Source organism: Cibotium barometz, chromosome 1 (genome assembly GCF_041138505.1).
Source record: "Cibotium barometz isolate CiBa-2024 chromosome 1, ASM4113850v1, whole genome shotgun sequence".
NCBI classification, from domain to species: domain Eukaryota; kingdom Viridiplantae; phylum Streptophyta; class Polypodiopsida; order Cyatheales; family Cibotiaceae; genus Cibotium; species Cibotium barometz.
Window position 1 is genome coordinate 67,463,596 of NC_141046.1, and position 26,063 is coordinate 67,489,658.

Sequence of the window (26,063 nt, forward strand, 5' to 3'; positions counted from 1 at the left end):
GGTTTCCAGAGGCAGGTCAGGGGTGACTCAGGTATTTGCCATTCAGTTCCCGCAGTACATAGAGTCTTGGCTCAAAGGATTTCACTCCTGCAGACGGCCTCAGTCCCAGTAGAAGACAGAAGGGGGCAGTGGTTCGGAGGAGAAGGATCGCAGAGGAGTCGAAGGTTGCCAGGTTTATCACCCAGCAACAGTTTAGCAGCGGGGAATGTCACGTGCACACCAGTCAGGTGTACAGTGACATGGCATCATTCTATGGCATCATTAGCCTCATCAGTAGTCATCAGGCATTATTCAGGTATTTTACTGGCATTTATGCAATTTAATAAGCATTTTTCAGGCATTTATGGGGCAGCCGACAGCAGTCTTGGACATTGCATCTGGCCGACCAGCAGCATTCATGCATATATATTCAGGCGCCTCTCCATCAGCATTCAAGGGCTCATCAGTGAAGCACATCCTCCTCTGGATCATCATGCGTTTCAGCCTATCATCATCAGCATCATCCATTCAGCCAGGGAAGCGCATCCTCATCTGGATCATCAGCGTTTCAGCCCCTCATCTCAGCAGATAGATTAACGCATCATCCTCAACATTCGTAATCAGCAAACGCATCTCCATCAGCATCATCTTCAGCAAACGCAGCATCCTTCAGCTCAGTTCAGCCATCAAGTCTGCGTTTCATCATCCCATCAGCATTCAGCATCTGTTCCAAAGTCTCCCTTCAGCGTTTCCTTCCTAGGAGACAAGGGAAAGAGTGGACAGGAGTTCATCCCGCATATTCAGCATATAGGCAGCATAATCAGCAGTACAGATCCTTTTGTCATTGTAACATCATTCATTCATCTAATATAGCTGCATTGCATTGACACATATTTGTCTGTCTCTTAAACATCATTAAGTGCAGTTTATCTAGACTAAGGTTGTGATTACTACGGTCTTAACCTCTCACATGTCACATTATGGTGGCCACACTTGAAGAGGGCAACCATAGACACAGTGCACAGTAGGGCTCTACACATCAGAGTGACTAGACTCCCCATGGATAGGTCGCCCGCCGCACCAAGGAAGACGGGATTAAGTTATGCAGGCAAATGTGGGTGGATGACACATCTCTCACTGCTGCATCACAAGCGGGGAACGATGTGACCAAGGAGAGGCCCCTAAAAGCTCTCATGGGATTTTTGAAGAAGGGGACCCTCAAAGGAACCAAGATTTATGTGGGAGATGACCTTACACCCCTCCAGGTGGAGGAAAGGAAAACTGGGATGATTCAGGTCCATGAAGCATGCAAGTGGGCGGTGTATCGACATGGACGAGTCATCATCATGGAACACCACCCTAAAAAACAGTGTGGGGTCTATGAGACGATAGATACATTACACATGGCTACATGGAATTGCAATGGGACCTTATGGTTTGACCAAAGAGGTTTCTTGGAGACTTAGTCAGACAAGGATATGGTTTTCTACACGAAGACACACCAAAGCCTTGAGAGGGCTACCAGAGGTGTCAGGATACATGTAAGAGTCTGCATACAAAGGCCAGACTCGTACTTCTAGAGTAGTGAGAGGATCCGGAGGCATCGGGGTATTGTCAAATCCAACCTATGCAGAGTAATCACAGCACAGAAGCTCGGGTAATATACATTGCAGTATATTACTTTCCCCCAAAGTCATCACCTTTTACGCATGGGGACTTTCATTGGATGGTCAGTCGCCGTGCCCCCCCTTCTTTCAGATTTGGTGGAGTTTGCTCAACAAGGAGACATTCTCCTTGTGGGAATTTCAAAGCCCGGACAGCCAATGCACAGATGCAGATGTATGATTTTCATACAGATCCAGTGGTCCTTTCCGAGATTGATGCACAGGAGTTGGGTATGCAGCAGATCTCCAATGACACTGCACCCATGACTAGCTAAGTTCTTCTTAGAGATAGGTACTATGCATGAACTGATTTTATATAATGGGATGTCTTGATGGCCCTCGTCTGGCAGGCTCGCAGGCTTTCCACATATGGGTGGTTCGAATATGGTAGACTAACCAATGGGGTCTCCTTCCTTTGGTAAAAAGGGTGGCAAATGTGGGACGTGGGATATGAGATATGTTAGGTGAGGGCTGATTTGGGATGTTATAGAGGTTGCGGGCATACATTTCTCATATAGAAGGGTCGGTGATGGGGATGTGTGGCTTCTTCTCTTCAAAGATGCACCGATCTGCACTCAAGAATAGCTGGTACAATTCCTCTCGCGTTTAGCCAAGAATGTGTGCTTCTTCCAGCGAGTAAGGTGGCAGAATGATCTCTGCATTTCGCATGCAGGGATCCATCTGCACTCCCTTCCCTGTAGGAGGTGAAGTTGCATGGATTTACCCTCTTCATCATACCAACCATTCTGAGGTTGTGAGCCGACAGGCAGCTTGGCGGTGGAGCAAATGGTGAATGGAAAGTTGGATCGTGCAGATTCATGAAGAATGGATGCGAGCTGTGAGTTGAGGTATGGTAGAGGTCGGGTAGAGGCAATGAGAGGTCCAGATCGGCTATATGGCTGTCTAGATAAGTCTTGTATATGGTATCCAAGTCATGGTGAAAAGGGTGAAGGTAGGTAGAATGGGGGGATCGGGGGGAGGTGTAGGTGGAGATCCAGATATAGTGAAAGCTAGTTGGGGGGGGGGGATTTGCTGGATGCATCACATACCCCTAATGTCATGAAAGCCATATTAAAGCTACATATCGGTAGATCCAAACAAAGACCATGAAGACATTGGCACTGAACATTTGGCCCATGGTTGGAAGACCTTGGCTCCTATCCTAGCTCACATCTTTAATAGGGCTCTTTGTGAGGGGTTTCGCCCATCTTGGACTACCCACACCATTGTCCCCATCCACAAGGCAGGACACCTCTTGGACTACAATAACTACCGAACCATCATGATTGGCCATACATTGGTCAAGATTTACGAAGCAGTCTTGGAGGCTCATATCAGCTCATGGGCAGAGTTCACATCAACTCATGGGCAGAGGGGTACTGACAGAGGGCCATAGGACAGGCAGGATTCAAGAGGAATCATTTGACCCTAGACCACATCTTTACATTACAGACTATCACCGAGGACACGAGAGTGCAGAAGCAACATGTCTTTTGTTGCTTCGTGGATTTCAGGGGCCTTTGACACTGCCCAGATCCCAGCTGTACGCTCGCCTATAGGAGTCTGAGTCAGTGATGGGCAGGGGTCAGCCTCCAGGCAGCATGTCCAGTAAGATCTGTAGCACCATTGGGGTCAAACAGGGCTGCCCACTCTCCACACACTATTTGGGCTTAACATTGATGAGATCTCGGATTTTCAACAGATTGGGGGTACAGGGTCACAGCTAGCCCAGACAGTAGTCCCCATTCTCTTGTATGCAGATGATATAGTCCTTATCTCAAATCTCTCCAATGAACCTTGGTAAAACCAAGATCATGCTCTTCAACATCTCATATCCAGTGGCAGCCAGCTACTCTCTTATAGGGGTGAGACCATGGAGATAGTTACTTTATATGTCTTATCAAGGTCCTATCTTCACCACCGGCTGCCCATGCCCGCTTGGTGAGAGTGTTTGGGCTTGAACTTGATGGAGCTTCTCTGTCATCGAGAGACTCTGGTGAGAGGCAGCACTCAGAGAGGCATGATGAGCCAGACACCTCTCAAACCACCATCAAAGATTTTTTGGTTCCCATCAGGCCATCACGATGCCCGCCACCCAAACTCGTCCAGAGGAGAGAGAACACAGATGGTGCAACCAAGCTCGCAACCCTCTGGCACCACACACCTGGGGAGTCACCAGAGAGAGGGCACAGTCTCTCCAAAGTGCCCAACGTCCCCACCCACAGTGATCTGGACCTGCCAGCTGTAGATACAGGATATCCTCAGATGCTATAGAGAAGTACCACCACAAGAGGTGGGCATTGCTGCAATGCACACCATTCAGGAGAAGGATGGGTTTTGACTCTCTTTTTGTATCCATGGCTTCACATAGTACGTTAAATGGTTACAAGCTCCGCTGTGGTATAAAGCTGACGAATACTGGTGCCTTTTAATGTTCTAAAAATTCAACTGAACCATAATCATGACATCATTGAACACTTATTAAACTGGCTCGAAGAAAAAGTGTAAGCAGCATTAACCAGCTAGGACCAAACCCATCAAGAGTATAAAAAAGATCGTACAGAAATTCGAAACACTGATACACTTGGTAGTAATTCTCTCCAATCTAGCTAAACCCTAGTATATAAGTCCCCACTATCTGCACTCAATGATGACCCAACCCCTCCACTCTACCATGCTCAGCGTGCCTCTGATCCCTGCCGTCTCTTGTATTCATGGTCGGCGCGACCCCCAACCCCCCAAAACCGGGTACACTGTTTCCATGTACCTGGCTCAACACATATGCTTGAGTGCCCCCCCTTTACTTTTTTGCTCAAATCCCACTTATCCCATAATGACACTCATTGGTGCCCTCTGCATAGATTTTGGTGGCCAGTCTTGTCATCCCCACTCATTGTCGCTGGGCATGTTCAAGACCATATTTTCAATAATCAAACACTGCGTGGCAGTCAATGTCTAGCTTGTAAGATAGTGATTCTAAGTGGAAATGAATAAAAGAAGATTGCAGAGGTGACTCGTGAGAGTGGACTTAACGGTGGCACAGCACAAACCAAACTACAAAATCCTCAATGAACTATTCAAATTTTGTTTTATAATTGCCAGTCTCACCTGAACTCTACTTTTTCCATTGCTAGAAAGCTAGAACTGTATTTTCTCCATAGCAGGCAATCCAGAGCATTAAGGCAGGTGCAAGGTGAGGAATGGTAGATAGATTAATGAACTTTGATATGAAAATTCAATGAGCACATTATTGAGGTGGCCTTCAATGTGTATGGATAACCTTGCAAGAGAGGGGGTGAATGCAGAGGCAAGAGATACTAGCAGGATTTGAGCAAAATCAAGGCCAAATAGAGAATTGGTGTAGAAAGCAAAAAGCTTGAACGATTTTTTTCACCTGTTCTTTGTGCAATGGAAAAGGCCAAGAAGGTTTCCTTGGAGCTATACTGCATGGAGCTTAGTGGAAGAATGAAGTTTACCTTTTGATCATAGGCAAGCTGAAAAGAAATGGGAAAATCAAAGTTCGAAAGTGACAATTTCTTTTCGCAATGTTGGCTTCCTTGATCCTCTAACCATTTGTGGGCTGCTACATCTGGCAGCCTCCTAGCTAAGTTTCTAGTGCTTGTCCAGAGGTGTGTTTGGTTGGGTTTCCAAGGCCCCCCAAACTGGTCACCTTGGTCCCATAACATGACTGCAGTAATTTGTCCCGGTGTGGTTTTCCAAAACTTGCTCCCAGCTCAACACTTTTACACGAGGCCAGATGCTTCTGAGTTCTTGGATCTCTTCATAGCTGTGTATCTAAACCAGTCCTGTGTGCATACCTATCCTCAAGTTACAAACAGAGCACACAATGGCCATATGTTGAACCCCTGATGTATGTATTGTTGAGGGATGACACATGTGACATTGCAAGTAGCTCTTCTCAACTGAGGTTGCAGTAAGCTGATTATTTGTAGTAAGGCTCCTATAGAAATGGCTGGACCATGGTCCAGGCTAGACCTATCTTGTGTGACCTGGAGGCCTTCCATAATCAATTCAAAGACACCTTAACCCTTTCCTATAGTGAAGAATGGCATTTCATCAAGCTTGCTGTTCTCTACCATGCTGGTTGCGACCACTCTAGACCATTGGAAGTTGCGAATGACCAGATCAAAGCATCTCCTACAAGTGAACAACTATCACAGATTGCATGATTGGGAAGTTTGCTCAATTCGTCCCATACCTGTGATGGTCTTTCTACCTCTCTTCTTTTGATATTCTCCTGATTATAGTCCTGCAAACTCGATTGGACCTTGCCCAGCTTCACTTGCATTTCTGCTTGCCTGTAAAACCACTCGAACATTCTGCTACATCAGAGAAAACCATGGAAAAACTCCAAATTTTCCTTTGGTCATATAATGATACAAACAAAAGTAACAAAAGTGGCTGCATTTGATAACAAAGTTCAGGACGCAAGGCTGAATGATGTGTTAAGTTAAAAGACTTGAAAACTATTACAAAATTTTTGATCAAGAGATCTCAGTACCAAGGGTTGTCTATGCATCAGCTTATTTTCTTCCACAACTTCAAAGCTGCACTCAGGCACCTGGATGAAGCCGTCTCCTATCACCATGAGAAAGTGGGTATGGTACATGCCATTCTAGATGGAAGCATCTGGAGCTCAATACATGTCCTTTGTAAATATATGTACACACACACACACACACACACACACACACACACACACACACACACACATATGTGTATGTGTATATATGTTTATGTACATATACATAAACATACACATATACATGTGTATACATATGTAATACCTGTATAGATATATGTATGTATACATATATATTCACTCAACACACACACACGCACACATATATGTATATTTGTGTATATATATATATATATATTCCACAAAAGAAATTTGAGGGTTACCTGTTACTTCGGTCAAATGAGCTGCCTTGCTCGTTGCCTTCATATGGCCTTTCAGACTGCAAAGTGAAACACCTGTCCTCCCTAATGTTCTGAAGGGTCTGTTGGTGCTTCTCATCCTTCTTCGGATTGGGTTCACCCAAAACTTGGGTTTGGTTCCGTGGAGCCTTCTTAGACTTAAAATTTTGTTTATGCCCAGAAGCTTGATCAAAGACTTCTACGAGAACGAGGGTTTTCTTCCAAAACAAGGATTCATGGGACAATTATCACCTACGCACCCATGCATACAAATCCCCTCTTTCTCCCCCTTCTCTCAAATTCCACATGAACCCTATCATGTCAGTAAACCCTAAAAAAGCATCTACTTCTTTGCAGATCAAAACACAAATATGGTGATCAAGAGATATCCGTATTGGGTGACCTTGTAAATCCTAAAAACACAAACGACACCCAAACCTTGTCTTTTCCACCTCCATGATTAAGCTGCCTTTGATACCAACTATAAGGGACTCCTCCTGAAGGATCACCTAATATACACATACACAAACAAGATTTGTACAAACAAAGAAGGGTGCAGGCAAGCTCACCACCCAACCGTAGGTTCGTGTCCACAAACCACCCCCAAGCCAGGGGCTAAGGTTCCACTCCCACAAGCCATGGTGTCCCATACGACCAGTGCCTGCCCATAGGGGCCCTCAGCAAGACTTCTTGTGATCCACCATGTCCATGGCAGGAGTCAGTCTCTTGGTCTAGGTCCAGACCATAGCCAAACAATAATAACCCAAGATTCACTTATACAGTGCTTATTGCTGCTATAAATAATAGTCCCATCATAAATAACAAATAACCTTGGATTTATTGAATTTAAACCTTAACCACCTAAATCCGCCTGCTTTTCCTAGTCCCATGGCTCCCCTAACCTTGCTAGATTAGTCGCTAACCCCAAGGGTTAGCCTTAGGTATGTAACAATCACTTACACTCTTTTTGCTACCTATGTAGAATTCAAGGTCCCTCAAGGTCAAGAAGACATATAGTCTGCTTTCTTGAGCAATTGGGTGATAATGGTTTCAATTCAATTTTGACTACAGGGTTTGTATGGACATCTTCTAAACTAGCTTTGCCATCAGTGATTTATTCTCGAGTCCTTTGGATGACTTTTGATTCTTGTGTGTTCTATTATACTTAATAGATCTCTCCACATAAAAAATTCCATTTGTGATTAGAACGTTAGCATGAATGATAGGAAGCCCATCATGGGGAATAATTTTATGCTTGATGATCATGGATGCTTCCTTGGAGCTAGATATAAGTAGCCTGACACTTTGGTCGTGAAAGGGTTTTCAAGTGTCTTCTACAGAATGGGGCATGGTTATTTAGGTCTGAAAGGTGATCATTGGTTGATTCTACAAATCCACTCAGCTCAACTGTTTTAGGTTAGCTTGCCACATATGTCACCACTACCAGACACTAATAGTAGCTTGAAGCACTTTCAAACATAGGTGTTTCAAAAGGTTATGTGTGTTCTTTGGATTATGCAAGGTTCGGTGTCACAGTTCACTCACTCCTCATGGAATTAGTTGGCATTTTAGCTTGGGCTAATCGAGGAGTGATTTAAATTCCTCATCTTGTGTGGATGACTCTTTGGGTAATTATGAATCTTGTATTAAATGTCATACTCATTCAATCTCCGTTTTGACCAAAACTTAATGAGATCTTGAGGTTTGTTACTGAGTGATGTTTGGACAAGCAAACATCTTTCCAGGCCATATAAAGACAAGTGGGTCTCTGTTGGAATTAGGGTTGCAGGAAAGCATACAAAGCTTGGAGAAGAAGAAGCAAGAATGCACACAACACACAATGTATTAGATTGTGTCAATGTACAAAAGATAAGTTAGCCCTAGAAGGATGGGCGTATATACAAGCAGGGGGAAAAAACCTCCTAAAGAGGGAAAAAGTGCCCCGGCGGTCCTAAGTGTGTTCACACACATCACTGCCTATATATATGGCAACAAATCCCCCCTGGGAGTGATGGTGTGAACGAGAGCTGGCACTCATGTTTAGGGGAGTGCCATGCCCGAAGTAGATCAATTCACAAAGGGGAGCAAGCCCAAAGCTTTGTGGAAAGCTTCGAACTTCTCACGAGGAAGCGCCTTTGTGAAAAGATTGGCGAGGTTGTCCTGTGTTGGCACATAGGCCAAGCTGATCTCTCCTGCTGAGAGTCTCTCCATGACATAGTGATAATGCACCTCAATGTGCTTTGTGCGAGCATGAAAAAGTGGGTTTCTCGCAACTGCCAATGCGCTCTGACTGTCAGTGAAGATAGAGGTGGCAGACTCCTGTCCAACACCCAAGTCAGCCATAAGCCGTCTGAGCCACACACACTCAACCGTAGCTGTGAAAGCTGCCCTGTACTCAGCTTCACAACTAGAAGTGGCCACAGTAGGTTGCTTCTTGCTCAACCAAGATATGCATGAGCTACCGAGCATGAAACAAAAACCACTTGTGGACACTCTTGTGTCATAGCAACCAGCCCAATCTGAGTCCGAAAAAGCATGTAAATCTGGCGGCAACGATCCCCCCTTGGGATAAAACAACCCAAGATGTATGGTGCCACTCAAGTAGCGAAAGATGCGTTTAATTGCCTTCCAATGCTGAGACCCTGGGCTATGCATAAACCTGCTCACCTGTGAGACTGCAAACTGAATGTCCGGCCTCGTAATGCATACATAAATGAGGCAACCAATAGCTGTCTGATAGAGTGTGACATCAAAGTGATCTCTAGCATCATGAAGACTCAACTTCAAACCTGTCTCCATTGGAGTAGCAATAGGCTTGCAGTCTTCAAGGCCAAATCTCCGCAACAATGTCTCAATATATTTTGTCTGACACAAAGCAATACCTCCATCACACTGCTTAAATTGTATCCCAAAATAATGATGCAAATGCCCCAAATCTGACATCTCAAAAGAGGCATTCAAATCAGCCTTAAAATCAGCAATATGACTCTCATTTGGTCCTGTGAGCAGCATGTCATCGACATAGAGAGCAATGATTAGATGTACACCATCCACACGTTTAACGTACAAAGTGCTTTCTGTTGGACTATTCTGAAATCCATGTGCAGTCAAATATGCATGTATCTTTTCATACCAAGCTCGTGGAGCTTGCTTTAAACCATATAAAGTCTTTTTCAACCTGCACACTTTGTTTTCCTGCCCTCTTTGAACAAAACCACGAGGCTGCGATACATACACCTCTTCATGCAAATCTCCATTCAAGAACGCAGTCTTTATGTCCAGTTGATGTATATTCCAACCATTATGAGCTGCCAATGCACAAATGCTACGAATGATAGTCATACGACAAGTGGGAGCAAAGGTCTCATCAAAATCAATGCCCTTTTCTTGAGCATAACCCTTTGCAACAAGTCTAGCCTTATAGCGATCAACACTGCCATCTGGCTTTCGTTTCAACTTAAAAACCCACTTACATCCAATGGCCTTTTTACCAATAGGCAAATCACACAAAGACCATGTACCATTCTTCATTATAGCATCATATTCACTTTGCATTGCAGCCAACCAATTTTCTGAATTTTGTGCCTCATCAAATGAAAGAGGTTCTTCCTCTTCACACATACTAGACACAGCCAAAGCATAACAATCTGATGTATAAGAGGCATGCTGAAAACTTGAAGGAGTACGACTAGTCATAGGTGCATCAATCTTACTATCACGCAAGGTTTGCACCAGCCATTTAGGCATACCTCTAGCCTGCTCATTTTTAGTCCTATCCTCATGAATTACATCCTGTAAATCTGCATCAGAAATAGGCTGATCTATGATGTCGTTTGAAATCTGCATAGGCTGAATATTTGCCTCATTAGGACTTTACATTTGAATTCCCACCTGTAAAGAGAGGTAACAACGTATCAAATACATCCCGTGAGCTCACACCTGTCTCTTTGGTACATGATAACAAGGGCTGCACAACATCTTCCACAAAAACAACATCTCGACTAATCAAGATACGCTTTGACTGCGGATGATACAATATGTAACCCTTGCTTTCAGCACTGTAACCAACAAAAATGCATTTGACAGCCTTATCATCCAATTTTCTGCGTTGTTGCACAGGCACTAAAGCATAGGCCAAGCAACCAAAGACACGCAAGTGACCAATAGAAGGCTTCCTGCCATGCCAAGCTTCGTATGGAGTAATAGACTGCAAGGCCTTAGTGGGACACCTGTTGAGTACATATGCAGCACACATGACAGCCTCAAGCCAAAACGCATGTGGCAAAGCTTGGCTCTTAACCATACATCGTGCCATCTCCATAAGTGACCTGTTCTTTCTCTCAACAACACCATTTTGCTGAGGGGTATACGGCACTGTACATTGGTGTTTTATTCCACGGCTAGCCAGAAATGCATCAAACTCTTTAGACATGTACTCCCCCCCTCAATCAGAACGGAGGATGCCCACAGTACAATTGGATACATTTTCAACCATAAGGAAATACTGTTTGAAGCACAAAAACACTTCGGACTTTGCCTTCAGTGGATATACCCATGCATGCCTTGAGTAATCATCAATGAAAGTCACGAAGTACAAGTGTTTACCAAATGACGGAGTTTGCATAGGCCCACATACATCACTATGTACAAGCTGCAATTTGCGAGTGGCCCGCACAGAACCATCCTTTGGAAACGCAGAACGCTGCATTTTGCCCAAAATACAACCTTCACAAACATGTTTCAATGGTGCCTCAAGAGGGGGCAATGAAGCAACCATATCAAATTTTTGCAAACGTAGCAAACTAGCAAAGTTCAGATGACCAAAACGAGCATGCCATAGTTTTGCATCTGAAACTGCCTTTTCATTAGAAACTGCATTTGTTGAATCTTCCACACACTTGTCATAAGAATTGAGCCTATACAGCCCACGAAACAAGGTGCCAGATACAATAATCGTATCACCAGAAGTCAAATCATGAACAGTACATCTGTCATCCACAAATTTGACTACAAGTCCAAGTCTAGCAAGCGCAGAGACAGACAATAGATTCTTCTTTATCCCTGACACATACAAAGCATTTGAAAGTGTGAAAGCGCTGCCATTTGCAGCAGTAAGCATAATTTTACCAATGCCCTTCACTGGGTAAGAAGCATTATTGGCACATGTGACAGTATTCCCATTAGGGACAACCTCAAGAGAAGTGAACATATCACAATGCGAGATAATGTGCTTTGTAGCATCACTGTCAAAATACCATACATGAGAGTCAACAGAAACTGTCAAACATACATCATGTACAGATGAGTCATACTGGCAATACACGCTAAACGCCCATTCTGTATCCTGAACAACATTTGCAGAATCTGATTTGTAGAAGCATCCGCTATTGTGGCTGCATTTGACTCTTTCTTCTTTGCCTCTTTAGCCTTTAGCTTAGGGCAATTCTTAATGACATGATCATTTGCCTTACAATAGTTGCACCTGGTCTTTTTCTTGCCTTTATCAAGAGCCTTCTCAGACTTATTGTTGCTACCTGTGGAAGGAGAAGAAGTTGCAGACCTACTAATAGGAGAAGAAACAGTGAAAGGGGCTGCCTTACCACTTCTTCTCTGCTGCTGGGCAGCAATAAATGCTTGATCAACTGCACGCTGCCTGGCCCTGTTTAGCCTGGACTGCGCTTCTTGCAAGAGCTTGTTGACTAAAGTATCATACTTGACAGCATCAGGTCTGTCCTCATTAAGAAGTCTCCACGTGGAAGCAAAGGTCTCATATGTCTCAGGTGAAGCATCAAGAACAGTCTGCACAAGAGAATGATCAGGAATAATCTCACCTGCAGAAATCAACTGTTCTTTGAGATCTTTAATCTCAGCAAGAAAAACATTCATGTTATCATCTTCTTGCATAATCTTCAATTCTAGCTCTTTACACAAGTAAGCGATTTTTGCCTCGTTACGACCTGCATACAAACCAGCTAGAATATCCCAAGCCTGTTTTGCTGTTTTAGCTGAACGAATATGTGGGGTGATGTTATGTTTGACAGAAAGTGCAATCAAGGCATGAGTCTGCGCATCTTTACCATCCCAACGAGCTTGTTCAGCAGTGGGTAAAACAACAGCAACAGTAGAGCTGCTAGAACCTGCAACATCCTCAACAGTTCCTACATCCACAGAACCTGGACGTACATCCGTACCCTGCACAATGTTCCACACTCCTTTTGCAACCAAAACATGCTGCATCATGTATGCCCAAAGTGGGTAGTTGCTGTTTCCATCCAGTTTGTCATCAGCAGATAACATGCGAAATACATCATTGCTGTTATCAGCCATGGCCACTGACTGAAACTGATGCAAAAGCTACCTGTAATGAAACAAAGACTGAACAGAAAACAACTCGTGCTATGTAGCACGGTCCACAATAGAACACATATGCCTGTTTTGCAGAAAACTGCACTGTCGAAATTTCTGCAGAAAATGACGAAAACACCTGTGCAGAACTTGAAATGCAAAAACGGAGTCCGAAACGACCTCAGATGCGAATTCTGAGAACGCACAGTCCTATGGGCTGATTTGCAGAGTATAGGGACCTGGAAGCGCTCGTGAAAGCTCACCTCAGTCGGAGAACGTGAGTCGGAGGGTGCTGGCGGCGTAGCCCTGGGAGCCGATGCCTGCTCTGATACCAATTGTTGGAATTAGGGTTGCAGGAAAGCACACAAAGCTTGGAGAAGAAGAAGCAAGAATGCACACAACACACAATGTATTAGATTGTGTCAATGTACAAAAGATAAGTTAGCCCTAGAAGGATGGGCGTATATACAAGCAGGGAGAAAAAACCTCCTAAAGAGGGAAAAAGTACCCCGGCGGTCCTAAGTGTGTTCACACACATCACTGCCTATATATATGGCAACAGTCTCGTGTCACCATTTGGTCCCTTCACCAGTCTTGACCAATGTTTTACACACTGAGTGGAACCAAGGTGTGAATGAGAATTTTTCCATAGAAGAAAGCTGAAACATCTATCGGCAAACATGGGATTTTATTCATCAAAGTGACTTATAATAATTATAAGTCGGTGTGTTCACATATCATTTAAGACGGGCTAGACATATTATTATTTTGGGCACCACAGGTGGACAAAAGGAGGTGTCTACTTGAAGCTTGGCCAACAAGCTTTGGGAAAAGCACAAAAGTTGATATTTTGGACTAAAACTTGGAGTACAAGCGAAGAAAAGCATAAAGTTGATATTTTTGGACTAAAACTTGGAGTACAAGCGAAGAAAAGCATAAAGTTGATATTTTTGGGCTAAAACTTGGAGTACAAGCCAATAAAAGCTAAAAAGTTGATATTTTTGGACAAGCTCAGCTATTTTGGGCAAAAAGAGGAAAGCATTTCAATTATAGTTGGTCGACTCTATTAAAAAGAATGGAGGGGCTGTTCTTGAGGAGATGCGCATGAGTACATGGGAAAGGTAGCTGATCGACTTTCTCTCTCTCTCTCTCCTTCACCCTCTTGTGCTGGCTGTACAAGGTATAGCTCTCTTTCTCTGCCCTTGCGCAAGCCGTATAGAGGGGTTGCAAAATATTCTCTCTTCCATTGGTCGGGCAGATGTACAGCCGTACTGCACCCGCTGTCAGAGCCTATCCATACAGCTGTACAGAGGCTGTACCAGCTCACACGTGTGAAATCACTAGGGCTCTTTTTGGGCTGTTAATGGGACTGTTTGGAGGAAGTCTGGGACAGTTTTGAGAGCTCTTATGGGGCTGATTTGAGGCTCAGTTTTCGGGGCTGTTTTGGCACGGAATTCGGGAATGTTTTTGGCTCCGTACCGGGCTGATTGATAGATTAGTTATTTGGGCAAGATTTGTGCTGATGCTTTGTGGATAATCCGATGCTGTATGTGCTCGCACCTTGGTATCTTGTAAAAGTTTTTGTGTGAATAAAGAAGTTCCTATGGGGGGCCGGCCGTTCCGGCTCAGTGCGGTGTTATTGTATTATTTATGGTTCTTCCGTTGTGTTATCATGCTCTATGTCTGGTATATTTGAAGTGTTGGTCTATTATTGCTCTAGGAGTCTCCCTTTTGTGACATTGGTATCAGAGCAAAGGCTTTCTCGGAAGCAAGAGGCTTTCTTCCAACAATGAGAAAGAGAAGATCAAAAGTGGGGACTACACTGACCAACAATTTTGGCTATTGAGCTTATGGAAGCAGTCATGAGCATGAGTAGTAGACAGCTTGGACTAAGGATTTATGGATTCACAGATTTTATCCTCGGAATACGGAGTTGGCTTTATGTGTCCATGTTGAACACTTTTGCCATATGGATTATTGTGGATTATAAATCAAGCTTATGAGCAAGCTATATGGAGCTCTCTCTCAAGATATCTTATGTGTATGCTGATGAGATATTTCTTTTGGCTTCATGACGAACCTGGCAAAGAAAAGCTAAGTATACTTTGAGTTTTACCAAGTTGATGCTTTTTGCCAATATTTGTAATTTTGTACATGTTGAATTCCCTTGCTGACGCAAGTGGAGAGTGTTTCTCGTGTCTATCTTGAGATGTGTTTTAAGAAAGTTATTTTTCTGAAAGGCGTTTTCCTTGAAAACCATGCTGATTCTGGAAAAGGCTTCTCTATGGTTTTGATGAATAGTTTATGATTTTGGTCGTGTGTATTGGAGGCTCCTAGCAGTATGGGATGCTAGAATTGTCACCTACACAAGAATCTCATATGGGGAGTATTCTAGTAGTATGGAACGCTAGAATATGTCGCATATGCGATTACAAAGCTATGAATTATTTATCAGTAACATGAACTAGCTAATTCTAGATTGAGTGTTCTGTGGTTGCAGTGGAATTTTGAAATTTATGGATATCTCATGGATCGAGGATTTTTCTATGGATTTCTTTCATCGATTGAAATGCTTGTAAAACTATCTATCGCAGACATGTTTATGGACAACCAGGATCTATATGCTTGTGATTTATTGTTATCTTATGAATCATGATATATTGCACTCATGGAAGAGTTGGTGACTCTAGTTGGTGACTATGTCCAGTGGTGAGAGGAGTTGGTGACTCCAATTAGTGAGATGAGTTGGTGACTTTGATTTCTCACTATCTGAACACATGGGATCATGGAAAAGTTGGTGACTCTGTCCAGTGAGTATTTCATGAACTCATGGAAGGGTTCGCGACCCTAGTGAGTGACTCCGGGTTGGTGACCCTGTGAACTCATGGAAGAGTTGGTGACTCTAGTGAGTTAATATCTCAACTCATGGATGGGTTGGTGACCCTAGTGAGTGAAGTCTCATGGAAGGGGAAACCTTGGTGAGCGTGTATGGTTTCATGGAAGGGTCATTGCCCTGGTGAACCAGATGGACGTGTGAAGCATGTTTGGCTTGGGCATGCGTATGGATCATAGAAGTGATGCTCTTATGCAATCCAATGACATGGCAAGATGTTTTGTGGCTATGTATGTTGCTTATTTTTCTTTTGCAGGTACTTAAAGCTACTTACGGATTTATGGTTATTTGGGACACAGTTGGCTCTTGTGCTTGTGTCTAGTTATTATCCGGCTTATGGATTTATGAATATTGGGGATACAGTTGGCTCTTGTGCATGTGTCTGGTCATTATTGAGGTTGTTGACTCAGAATATGGATACAGTTTGTTTCTTGATACGGTTGGCTCTTGTGCCTCTATCTCACTAGGGATTGTGGATCTGGATTTATGGTTGAAATATTATGGATTGGTAGTGCATCTCCTATTCTTGAAGGATATCTCAGTGGTATCAGGTTTATACAGTTGCGGACAATTGCTTTATAAGACGGAGGGAATGTCACCATTTGGCTCCTTCACCAATCTTGACCAGTGTTTTACACAGTTGCGGACAATTGCTTTATAAGACGGAGGGAATGTCACCATTTGGCCCCTTCACCAATCTTGACCAGTGTTTTACACACTGAGCTGAACCAAGGTGTGAACGGGCATTTTTCCACAGAAGAAAGCTGAAGCATCTACCGGCAAAGTTTGGTCTGAAAAAATGGCCCCACAGCAAAAGCAGCATGGGATTTTATTCATCAAAGTGACTTATAATGTTTTTAAGTCGGTGTGTTCACATATCATTAAAGACGGGCTAGACATATTATTATTTGGGCATCCACAGGTGGACAAAAGGAGGCACCTACTTGAAACTTGGCCAACAAGCTTGGGAAAAGCACAAAAGTTGATATTTTGGACTAAAACTTGGAGTACAAGTGAAGAAAAGCATAAAGTTGATATTTTTGGGCTAAAACTTACAAGCCAAGAAAAGCTAAAAGTTGATATTTTTGGACAAGCTCAACTATTTTGGGCAAAAAGAGGAAAGCACTTCAATTATAGCTGGTCGACTCTATTAAAAAGAATGGAGGGGCTGTTCTTGAGGGGATGCGCATGAGTACATGGGAAAGGCAGCTGATTGACTCTCTCTCTCTCTCTCCTTCACTCTTGCGCTGGCCGTACAGGGTATAGCTCTCTTTCTCTCCCCTTGCGCAAGCCGTACAGAAGGGTTGCAAAATATTCTCTCTTCCATTGGTCGGCAGATGTACAGCCGTACTGCAGCCGCTGTCAGAGCCTGTTTGTACAGCCGTACAGAGGCCATACCAGCTCACACGTGTGAAACCACTAGGGCAGTTTTTGGGGCAGATTTGGGGCTGTTACTGGGACTGTTTTGGAGGAAGTCTGGGACAGTTTTCAGAGCTCTTATGGGGCTGATTTGAGGCTCAGTTTTTGGGGCTGTTTTGGCACGGAATTTGGGACTGTTTTGGCTCCGTATTGGGCTGATTGATGGATTGTTTGTGAGCTGATTATGGGATTGTTTTGAGACAGTTTTTTGGCTGGCTTTTGGTGTTGTGTTTGTATCTTGGCACCGGATAGTTATCTGGGCAAGATTTGTGCTGATGCTTTGTGGAAAATCCGGTGCTGTATGCACTTGCACCTTGGTATCTTGTAAAAGTTTCTGTGTGAATAAAGAAAATCCTATGGGGGGGCCAGCCATTCCGGCTCACTGCGAGTTATTGTATTATTTATGGTTCTTCTCCTATGTTATCATGCTCTGTGTCTAGTATATTTGAAGTGTTGGTCTATTATCGCTCCGGGTGTCCCCTTTTTGTGACACTCCACTCTCAACCATGGGTCTTAGTGAATTTACGTGACTTTTTGCTGAAGTGTTTTGTCTTTTGCTTTGACAACAAAATAAAATAAAATTCTTATGATCAACCACCTAAATGGCTTTTTATTAAGGGTCTTTTCTAGCAAACACCTCGCCAACCTAGGCCGCACACTCAACGCAAATCCCAGAATTCTAGAAAGGAGGGTACCCAACACATAGTATTTGACCCAATCCTTAAATAAACTTTTTGTCATACTTATCAAAGTCGACATTTTGGGTAGTTCTGCATAGTGTGCCATATTTAATAAGTCTCATTTTAGGAAATGAACTGTTGCTTTTATGTTATGTTACTCATCAAAAAAAGTTATTATTACGGCTTCATTCAAATGCTCAGCTTTCAGCCTGGAAATCTCATAAAGTTCTAGTCAAAAATTTACCTTTAGAGCTACTATTTAAGATGTAGATCCCTGCTAGATTCCATACAGCATTGGAATCATTGCATTGAGGCCTAGGGACTATGGCACAGGATTGTCTCACTTATTTCGCTCATTATGAGGGAGTTACTCTATCTTTCATCCACAGCATGATTGCCTGCTCATGGAAGCTGGGCTGCAGGTTTTGCAGATAGAGGCATGGTTAGCCCCTTGGTCGAGATTTCATGGACGGCTTTTAGGCCAACTACAGATTAGGAGATTGGCAGGTTTGAAGATCATGATGTTGTTAAGGCTATTGACAGGATTAAGACTGTCCATTACCAGTGATTTTATGGGCTGTTTTACACTTTTGCTACCATTTGGGGCAAGATCCAGGGCTCTTCCAGAACTGAAGGGTACAAACCCAAAAAATTCGTGTATTTGGAAAGCCTCTTTTTTGGAACATTGGTTCTGACATAGTTTGGAACAACGGCATCCTGCTTGGTTTTGCCAGCAGTTGCTTCAAAGTGTATCCTCTATATGTCCACAGGCATGTACCCCGGTGGCAGAGGGATTGGACTCACCAGGGGCAGGAATCACGTCAGCCCACACCCCACGGACATCTATAACCTTATATATTATATTTCTTCTTTTTTAAAGAGTTTCCTCTTGAAAAGGAAGAACATTTGCTTCTTTTTTGGGGGCAAAAAAATAACCTTTCTGATCAAGCTGCTGCTCAGAGTTCTAAGCTTTCCTTGTGAAGTTGTTTGAGGGCATACACAGGTGTGAGAATCAAGCAATGAGTTCCTTCCATTTTGTGGTAGTGGTTATGAATTGCAATATTTAATTATTTAATCGTTGATGAAAACATTTTTATAGTTACATTTTATATGCACAGTATAATAAATTGTCACATAGTTTTTCTTGATGCTGAAAACTTGTATTTTTGGCTGAGTTTATTATGAATGTACAATGTAACATACCGTCGCACTTCTTCAAGACGTTGTCTGGCATCATATTCCTTGCTTGGGGGATACTTTGGCAAGCTTGAAGGATCGCAAGCAAACGGCTTTGTTTTGAAAAACTGCAAGGTCCCAGAAAACAGAGTTACTGTTACTAGCACTGTCTTTAAAGCTTTAAGTCATAACGATGCTATCCGCCTCCATTACCCCTATTTGAAGTTTTTAGGTTATACCACCATCTTGTATGAAAACATCAATTCGTTGCAGAATTTGGGCTCTTCCTAAGTAGGACTATGTGTTCATGTTGAAAATTTGGAGATCATTACCCTATAGGTCAAATTTCAAAGGTTTCAAAAAAACTCTTTTTATGAAGATCTAATGCCTTTGTCATCGTAATAAATGTAAAAAGGGTGAAGAAACAGATATAATAAATACTTATAGAACCTTTTCTCAAATGTAGACAACTCTGAAAAAACAATGAACAATAATGACTCGATCTTAGGAGGTGATTGGGTTTGGCTCAAATTTGTCTAACTCTATGTATCTGAGGATGATAAGTTGAAGAAAATTTCAACTCTGTCCTCGTACTGTCGAATAGAGCCCTCCAAAATAAACTTTTTGTTCGAGGATCTTGGTCACTGATATTGGACTTTGGCATCCCATGCTTGAAGATCTGCAGCTCGCTTCATATGCTCTCCTTTGATAGTCTTGCAAATCATAATGAAATGTGTTTGCTTACTAATACTATCAATGATAGTCCAAATGGCATCATTGCCATCAGGAGTCTTTGACAATTCCATGATAAAATCCATAGCATGGCTTTCCTATGGTGCAAAGGACATTGGTGAAATTTGCACGTAGCTTGCAACTCTATATCGATCATACTTGATTTTTTGACAAAACCGAGCATTCTCAAACATACTTCTCAATATGCTTATGCAACTAAGGCCAGATAACATACCATTCAATTATCGTGAGTGACAGTAAGTACAATACCTCTATGTGCTCCTGTCAAAGATGTATAGCATCCATCCATGACCTGTTCTCGAAATGTGGCTATCACACATCTAAACAAATAGAGAGGATACATAACTCCTTATTGAATGGCAACCCAAATCTTCATCCGTATGATATAAATTCTTCATGTTGATAGCAATGAACAACACATATTTGAGCCCTTGATATAAAGCAATGGCAACTATATTATTCTTCCCATGAGTATGGGACAAGGCGCATAGAAAGAAATCTGCCCATCACATATGCTTATCCAATAACTTCACAAATGTCAAAGAACAGCACAGTTTTGATGAAAGTCTTTGTCATAAGCTTTGATGATCTATCTAAAGATAGCACAAGATTTGACTATCTGCAATAAATTCAGCCCCAAAGAAAAAGGTTTCCAAAACTTAAGGGCATGCATCAACTCTTTCTCATAAATACCCGTAGTCAACTTTGTATTTTGTAAATGGCGACTCTCATAGGCAACATCATGGTTGTCTTGACTCAAAGACAACCCCAATGCAATCACCACATGCAGCACACTCAACCACAAAATGTTTTTGAAGGTTTGAAATGATAAAAGGGGTCTCATACAAGGGCCCGTAGTAACATCGCATTAATCACAAGATCCACCATCTAAGCAACCAAAGACAAAGAATTTAGTGGGCCCAACAGCCATTCCTAGTTCCTCCGAGGGGTCCCATTACTCACAAGATACACCATCTAAGCAACCAAAGGCGGATAATTTAGTGGGCCCAACAACCATTCCTAGTTCCTCCAAGGGGTCCCATACCAGGGCCCACGGTTCCTCCTGGGGTCCCAGACCAGGGCCCACCCCACCCCATGGGTCACCAGATTGAAGGACCCCCTTGGTTGGCCCACAAGGGAGGTCCCTCTCCTAGCTCGTATAAATACCTCAACTCTTTTCACACCTCCTGGAGCTAGCGACTCCAGGCCTAATGAGACCCGTCGCGATGCTCCTGCAGAGAGCAAGTCATCCAAAGATTCGATGGACTTATGCTTTTCTGATCATCCTCAGTCTGATGGGCAAACGAAGTGGGTAGGATCAGGTTTTGGAGGTTGTGCATACGGCTCCAAGTGACCATTGCATTGGGAGAGGTACATCCCTATGGTCAAGTTTGCCTATGGTCCTATTAAGCGTATGGTTCTAGTAGTAGCTAGAATATGTTTGGTAGGAGTTGGTTTAAAACCCCCGAGTCCTGTTAGAAGTCATCTCCTGTCTAGATTTATACACCAGGGCCTTTGTTGTGGGTGTGCCCACCCTTATGAGGTGTTTTATCATTTTTCCTCACTCCCCGTATTTTTCCCCTATTTTTCCCATTTTTTATGTGGCATGGGAGGCAGTCTAGGAGTGGCAGGAGGACCCTGAGCCTGGCCGACTGCATCTGTGACATGGCTGACTGCAGTGCATGAGTCGTGGGTCTCTACTGGTGCTGGCCGACCCATTCAGATGCTGGCCGACTGTGTTTTATCCAGTCGTGAGGTTCCTGTGTCCAGTCGGCTGCCCTACAGCAGGCCGACTGCTGATGTGGGGGCATATATACAGGCCCCCAGCCCCATACCACTATTTGTATCATATCGGGATCTTCTTGTGTATATCAGAGCAGAGTTACACGCCTACATCTCTCTCTCTCTCTTGTGCTGTTTTTCTGCCTGCGTTTTTTGCTCGTGTTCCCAGATCTGATCATCATCTCCGCGCGTATTCTGACATGGTATCAGAGCCTAGGCTCTAGATAGGTCTTGGGATTTGTGTGAGCAAGAGGGGGACTGTTTTGTGGCTGATTGGTGGACTGTTTTGGGCTGATCGGGAAGAGGAGAAGCAAGAGGAAGGCGGGCTGATTTGCTGGACAGCCACTTGCAGGTTTTAGTTCTTCTTTGTTCCCACCCACGCACCCTTTTCAGAGTACATCCCCGCTATGGCAGATCTGTTTGAGATGGCCGAGAGACATGTGAAGATCCCGACACTCCCCACGTTCCCGGTGGACCGTCAGTTGGACGGGAGCAACTATGGCATATGGAAGGTGATGATGGAATCCGTTCTGGAGTCCTACGATCTCGCCGATTTCGTCGTTGTTGGTGTTCCACGGCCGAAAGTAGAGGAAGGGGAGTTACCATCGATCCGGAAGGACTCGGAGGCCCAGACACAGATGTGGGATCGTGTCAACGCCAGGGTCCGTTCGTTTATTTTCCTCAACTGCACACCACAGGTAATCAATCATGTAAAGCATATGACACTGGCCAAAGGTATATGGCAGCATTTGGCCTCACTTTATAACATGGTATCACCCATGAAGAGGATTTCCTTGGAAGTACAGATGCGGGTTATGAACCCTCCAAAGTCGTCGACGATGCGGGAGCATATTAACAAGCTACAGGCTCTTCAGCAGGAAGGTCTTGAGGCTGGGAAGGAGATATCGTCAGAGGACATGGCCATCACGTTGCTGACACATTTGTCCTCTTCGTACTCAGCATTTTACTCGTCTTTTTACCAGTGGCAGGCTCAGCACCATCACGTGGGAGGAGCTTGTGCCCATGGTCCTGGACCAGGAGGAACGATTCACGAACCCTCCTCAGGGTGGAGGTTCGGAGGCCTTTACTGGCCAACGGTCGAAAGGCCGTAACTCGGGCAAAGGGAAGGCTTCATCGGAGAAGTCTTCTGAGAAGAAGTCCGACGCTGACCGCGAGAAACTGAAGGCAGAGAGGACCTGTAATGATTGTGGCGAGAAAGGCCACTATTGGCCGCAGTGTCCCAAGCGGAAGACCGAGAAGGGTGAAGACTCCTCAGCAGCAATCATGAAGTCTCCGGCTTTTGTGCACCTGGAGGTGATGGACACCGATGCTTCATTTTCTTCAGGCAGGGAGGAGATTGGAGGACTCTCCGCAACGGATACTCAGGAGTGGATTCTCGATAGTGGTGCTTCCAGGCACATGACTCCTTCCCGTTCCGGTTTACAGGATCTCTGCAGGTATTCTGGTCATATTCTTATTGGGGATACGTCCACTATCCCAGTTCACAGTGAGGGCAAGATGGAGATAGTTCCCGATGGCAGAGGGGGGAAGCATTCCTCCCAGGTGTTGTATGTTCCGGCACTTGGTTTTCATCTGTTGTCAGTGCATCAGGTTTGCAAGACTGGCATACGGGTGGAGTTTGATGAGCATTTTGTTGCTCTCCGGGACAAAGCAACAGGCCAAGTGGTTTGGGAAGGCGGAGTGGAGAATGGAGTTTACAGGCTTTCAGCACTCTCTCTCCCAAGTCCTCAGGTTTGTGATGAGTGGCAGTCTGGTAATGGCCACTTAAGTGTGAATACGCTGCAGGTGCGGGCTTTTCGAGACCAGATGGTGGATAGCTTGCCAGTAGATGGCAGCAGTTGGCAGGAACTTTCTAGTACTGATGTTGGTAGTTCTTGTGTTCGTGAGTCAGAGGAAGCTTAACAGGTCACTTATGCTCTGATGTCTCGTAGTGTTCGGGACAAGAAACCTCCAGTAGATGAGGATGTTCTTTCCACGGGGACCTTTCGGAAAGCCAGGCAGGTGGCAGGTGCTTACTTGCAGAAAGAGGTGGTTTCTCCAGGCTTTGTGGTTCCGGATTCAGAGGGGGTGGTTGACAGGTTTCATCAGGTTTCCAGGACTTGTTTGTGCACCATAACAGGTGGTGATCCTGGTGAGCAGTGTGATGTCTCTGTGACTTAGAAGCTGTATGGTTCATGGATCTGGTTAATGGACACCAGATTGGACGGGAGCTTCCTGATGAGGCGGTTGAGCTCATGGTTGCAGATGTCTCTTTGGGAGGCAGGATTGTGTTTCCTGTGGTTTCTGCGACATGCGAAGGATCATGGACTCTTGTACACAGGAGGGGGATTGTTGGATGGAGTCCGACTCCACGGTTGGAGTGACTCATTTTGGGGAGGAGATTTGGACACGAGGGGATCTACTTCAGGCCCAGGAGCAGTTTTACGGAGCAGCAGGAGGTTACATTGCAGGTTTGGGCTTCCACTGGAGGAACCCATGGTCATCCAGAGGCACTTTGTTCGTGAACAGATCATTGCTGATGACATCTTGCTAGAGTTCTGTTCGACGGAGGACAGTACGGTGGACCTCTTCACGAAGTCGCTCTCTCAGGATTTGCTCAGGCGGCACCCCAGCTCCCAGTGGTTGGTTTCACAGCCAGGAGCTGAGAGGGGGTGTTAGAAGTCATTTCCTGTCTAGATTTATACACCAGGGCCTTTGTTGTGGGTGTGCCCACCCTTATGAGGTGTTTTATCATTTTTCCTCACTCCCTGTATTTTTCCCCTATTTTTCCCATTTTTTCTGTGGCATGGGAGGCAGTCTAGGAGTGGCAGGAGGACCCTGAGCCTGGCCGACTGCATCTGTGACATGGCCGACTGCAGTGCATGAGTCGTGGGTCTCTACTGGTGCTGGCCGACCCATTCAGATGCTGGCCGACTGTGTTTTATCCAGTCGTGAGGTTCCTGTGTCCAGTCGGCTGCCCTACAGCAGGCCGACTGCTCATGTGGGGGCATATATATAGGCCCCCAGCCCCATACCACTATTTGTATCATACCGGGATCTTCTTGTGTATATCAGAGCAGAGTTACATGCCTACATCTCTCTCTCTTGTGCTGTTTTTCTTTCTGCTTGCGTTTTTTGCTCGTGTTCCCAGATCTGGTCATCATCTCCGCTGCGTATTCTGACAAGTCCCTCACGCTTTCATAGCGTGAAGGATACACAGTTGTGGTGCTTGATAGTTAGGAGTCTCCGAGAGGGAGGTATGATATCCCCTAGGTACGAGGATTTAACATATCCTGGGTGGGATGGGTATCATGTTGCAACTACCAGATAGTTGTCTCGGCAATTTCAGGTTTCCAATTCCATGAGTTGGAGGATTGAAGGATGGTTTATATTCTTGGAACGGTTATGTTTTTGACTTGATTCCACAGTCATATGTTGGAGGAATAGCAGCTTCATTCGAGTTGGTTCCTTGATACGTGGCTATGTGGATTGATGAGACAGGTATAAATTTGATTTCGGAGAGTTGATGCAGATAGTTGGTTTCTCCTTCATTTATTTCCAAGAGTGGAAATGTTCTAAGTGGGGAGGAATGTTACGTACCTAGCACTATTATTGATTATTGTGGTCTGGACCTAGACCAAGAAGCTTACTACTGTCATGGACATGGCAGATCACAGGCGGTCTTGCCAAAGGTCCCTTAGGATAGGCACTGGTGATATGGGACGCCAGGGCTGACTAGTTTGGCCTGTGGGAGTGGAACCTTAGCCCCTCGCTCGGGGATGGTTTGCGGACGCTTGTGCCTATGTATTAGGTTGAATCCTTTAGGGATCTCACACATCCCCCCTCCTCTTTCCCGATTAGCCTCTCTCTAAAGCAACTAGCCCCCCTCTTTGGTTTTCGCATTGTAGTTTGTTTCATGCGGATGTTTCTTTTTTCAACTAATAGGAGGATCTATTCTTTGAGGAAAAAAAAGGCAAACGTTGCCTTGTAGACCTCCTCAACACAAAGTATGCATGCTATCTTGGCGACTTCGGATGTTTAGTGGATTTCCTATCAAACATCTGTAGAGGGATCCATACGAGTGGGGTTGAATGAATAAACAAACGCCTTGTCAGACCGCTCCCTTTTTTTATTACCAACTCAAGAGTGGTTGACACATAGTTGAATCACCACATTAATGGAGCCATGCATGCTTTTTTCTTAACAGAAGCCATAATGCTACAATCTTCTTTCAGGTGAAAGTCCATTATGGATTGCCTAAGATCAAAAAATAAGTGCAGCCCCCAATCATCCCATATGCATTGCACCCATTAGAAACCATTCAGCATCGTGTTTGTTGACGCATAGAGGCACAGAGAACATGGCATAAGATTGTGTTGCTTATGTCAGAGGACAATACTTTATTACCTCGGGAGCAGTTGCATGGCTTAT

General features: G+C 44.3%; 1 protein-coding gene and 1 long non-coding RNA gene across 5 annotated transcripts in view; one reads left to right on the plus strand and one right to left on the minus strand.

Annotated features, from left to right (window-relative positions):
• The window catches only part of LOC147642360 (putative serine/threonine-protein kinase At1g54610), an 82,290-nt gene that overhangs the window by 12,797 nt on the left and 43,430 nt on the right, over window positions 1–26,063 (minus strand). For all 4 annotated transcript variants that reach the window (XM_086805657.1, XM_086805660.1, XM_086805650.1 and 1 more), the window contains 2 exons: window positions 19,125–19,225; window positions 5,863–5,962 (listed from right to left, as the gene is read on the minus strand). In XM_086805657.1, the coding sequence (XP_086661783.1) occupies window positions 5,863–5,962; window positions 19,125–19,225 (201 nt within the window). The remainder of the gene's footprint in view (window positions 1–5,862; window positions 5,963–19,124; window positions 19,226–26,063) is intronic.
• LOC147642361 (uncharacterized) overlaps window positions 1–26,063 on the plus strand; it is a 66,038-nt gene that overhangs the window by 12,270 nt on the left and 27,705 nt on the right. The window lies entirely within an intron of this gene.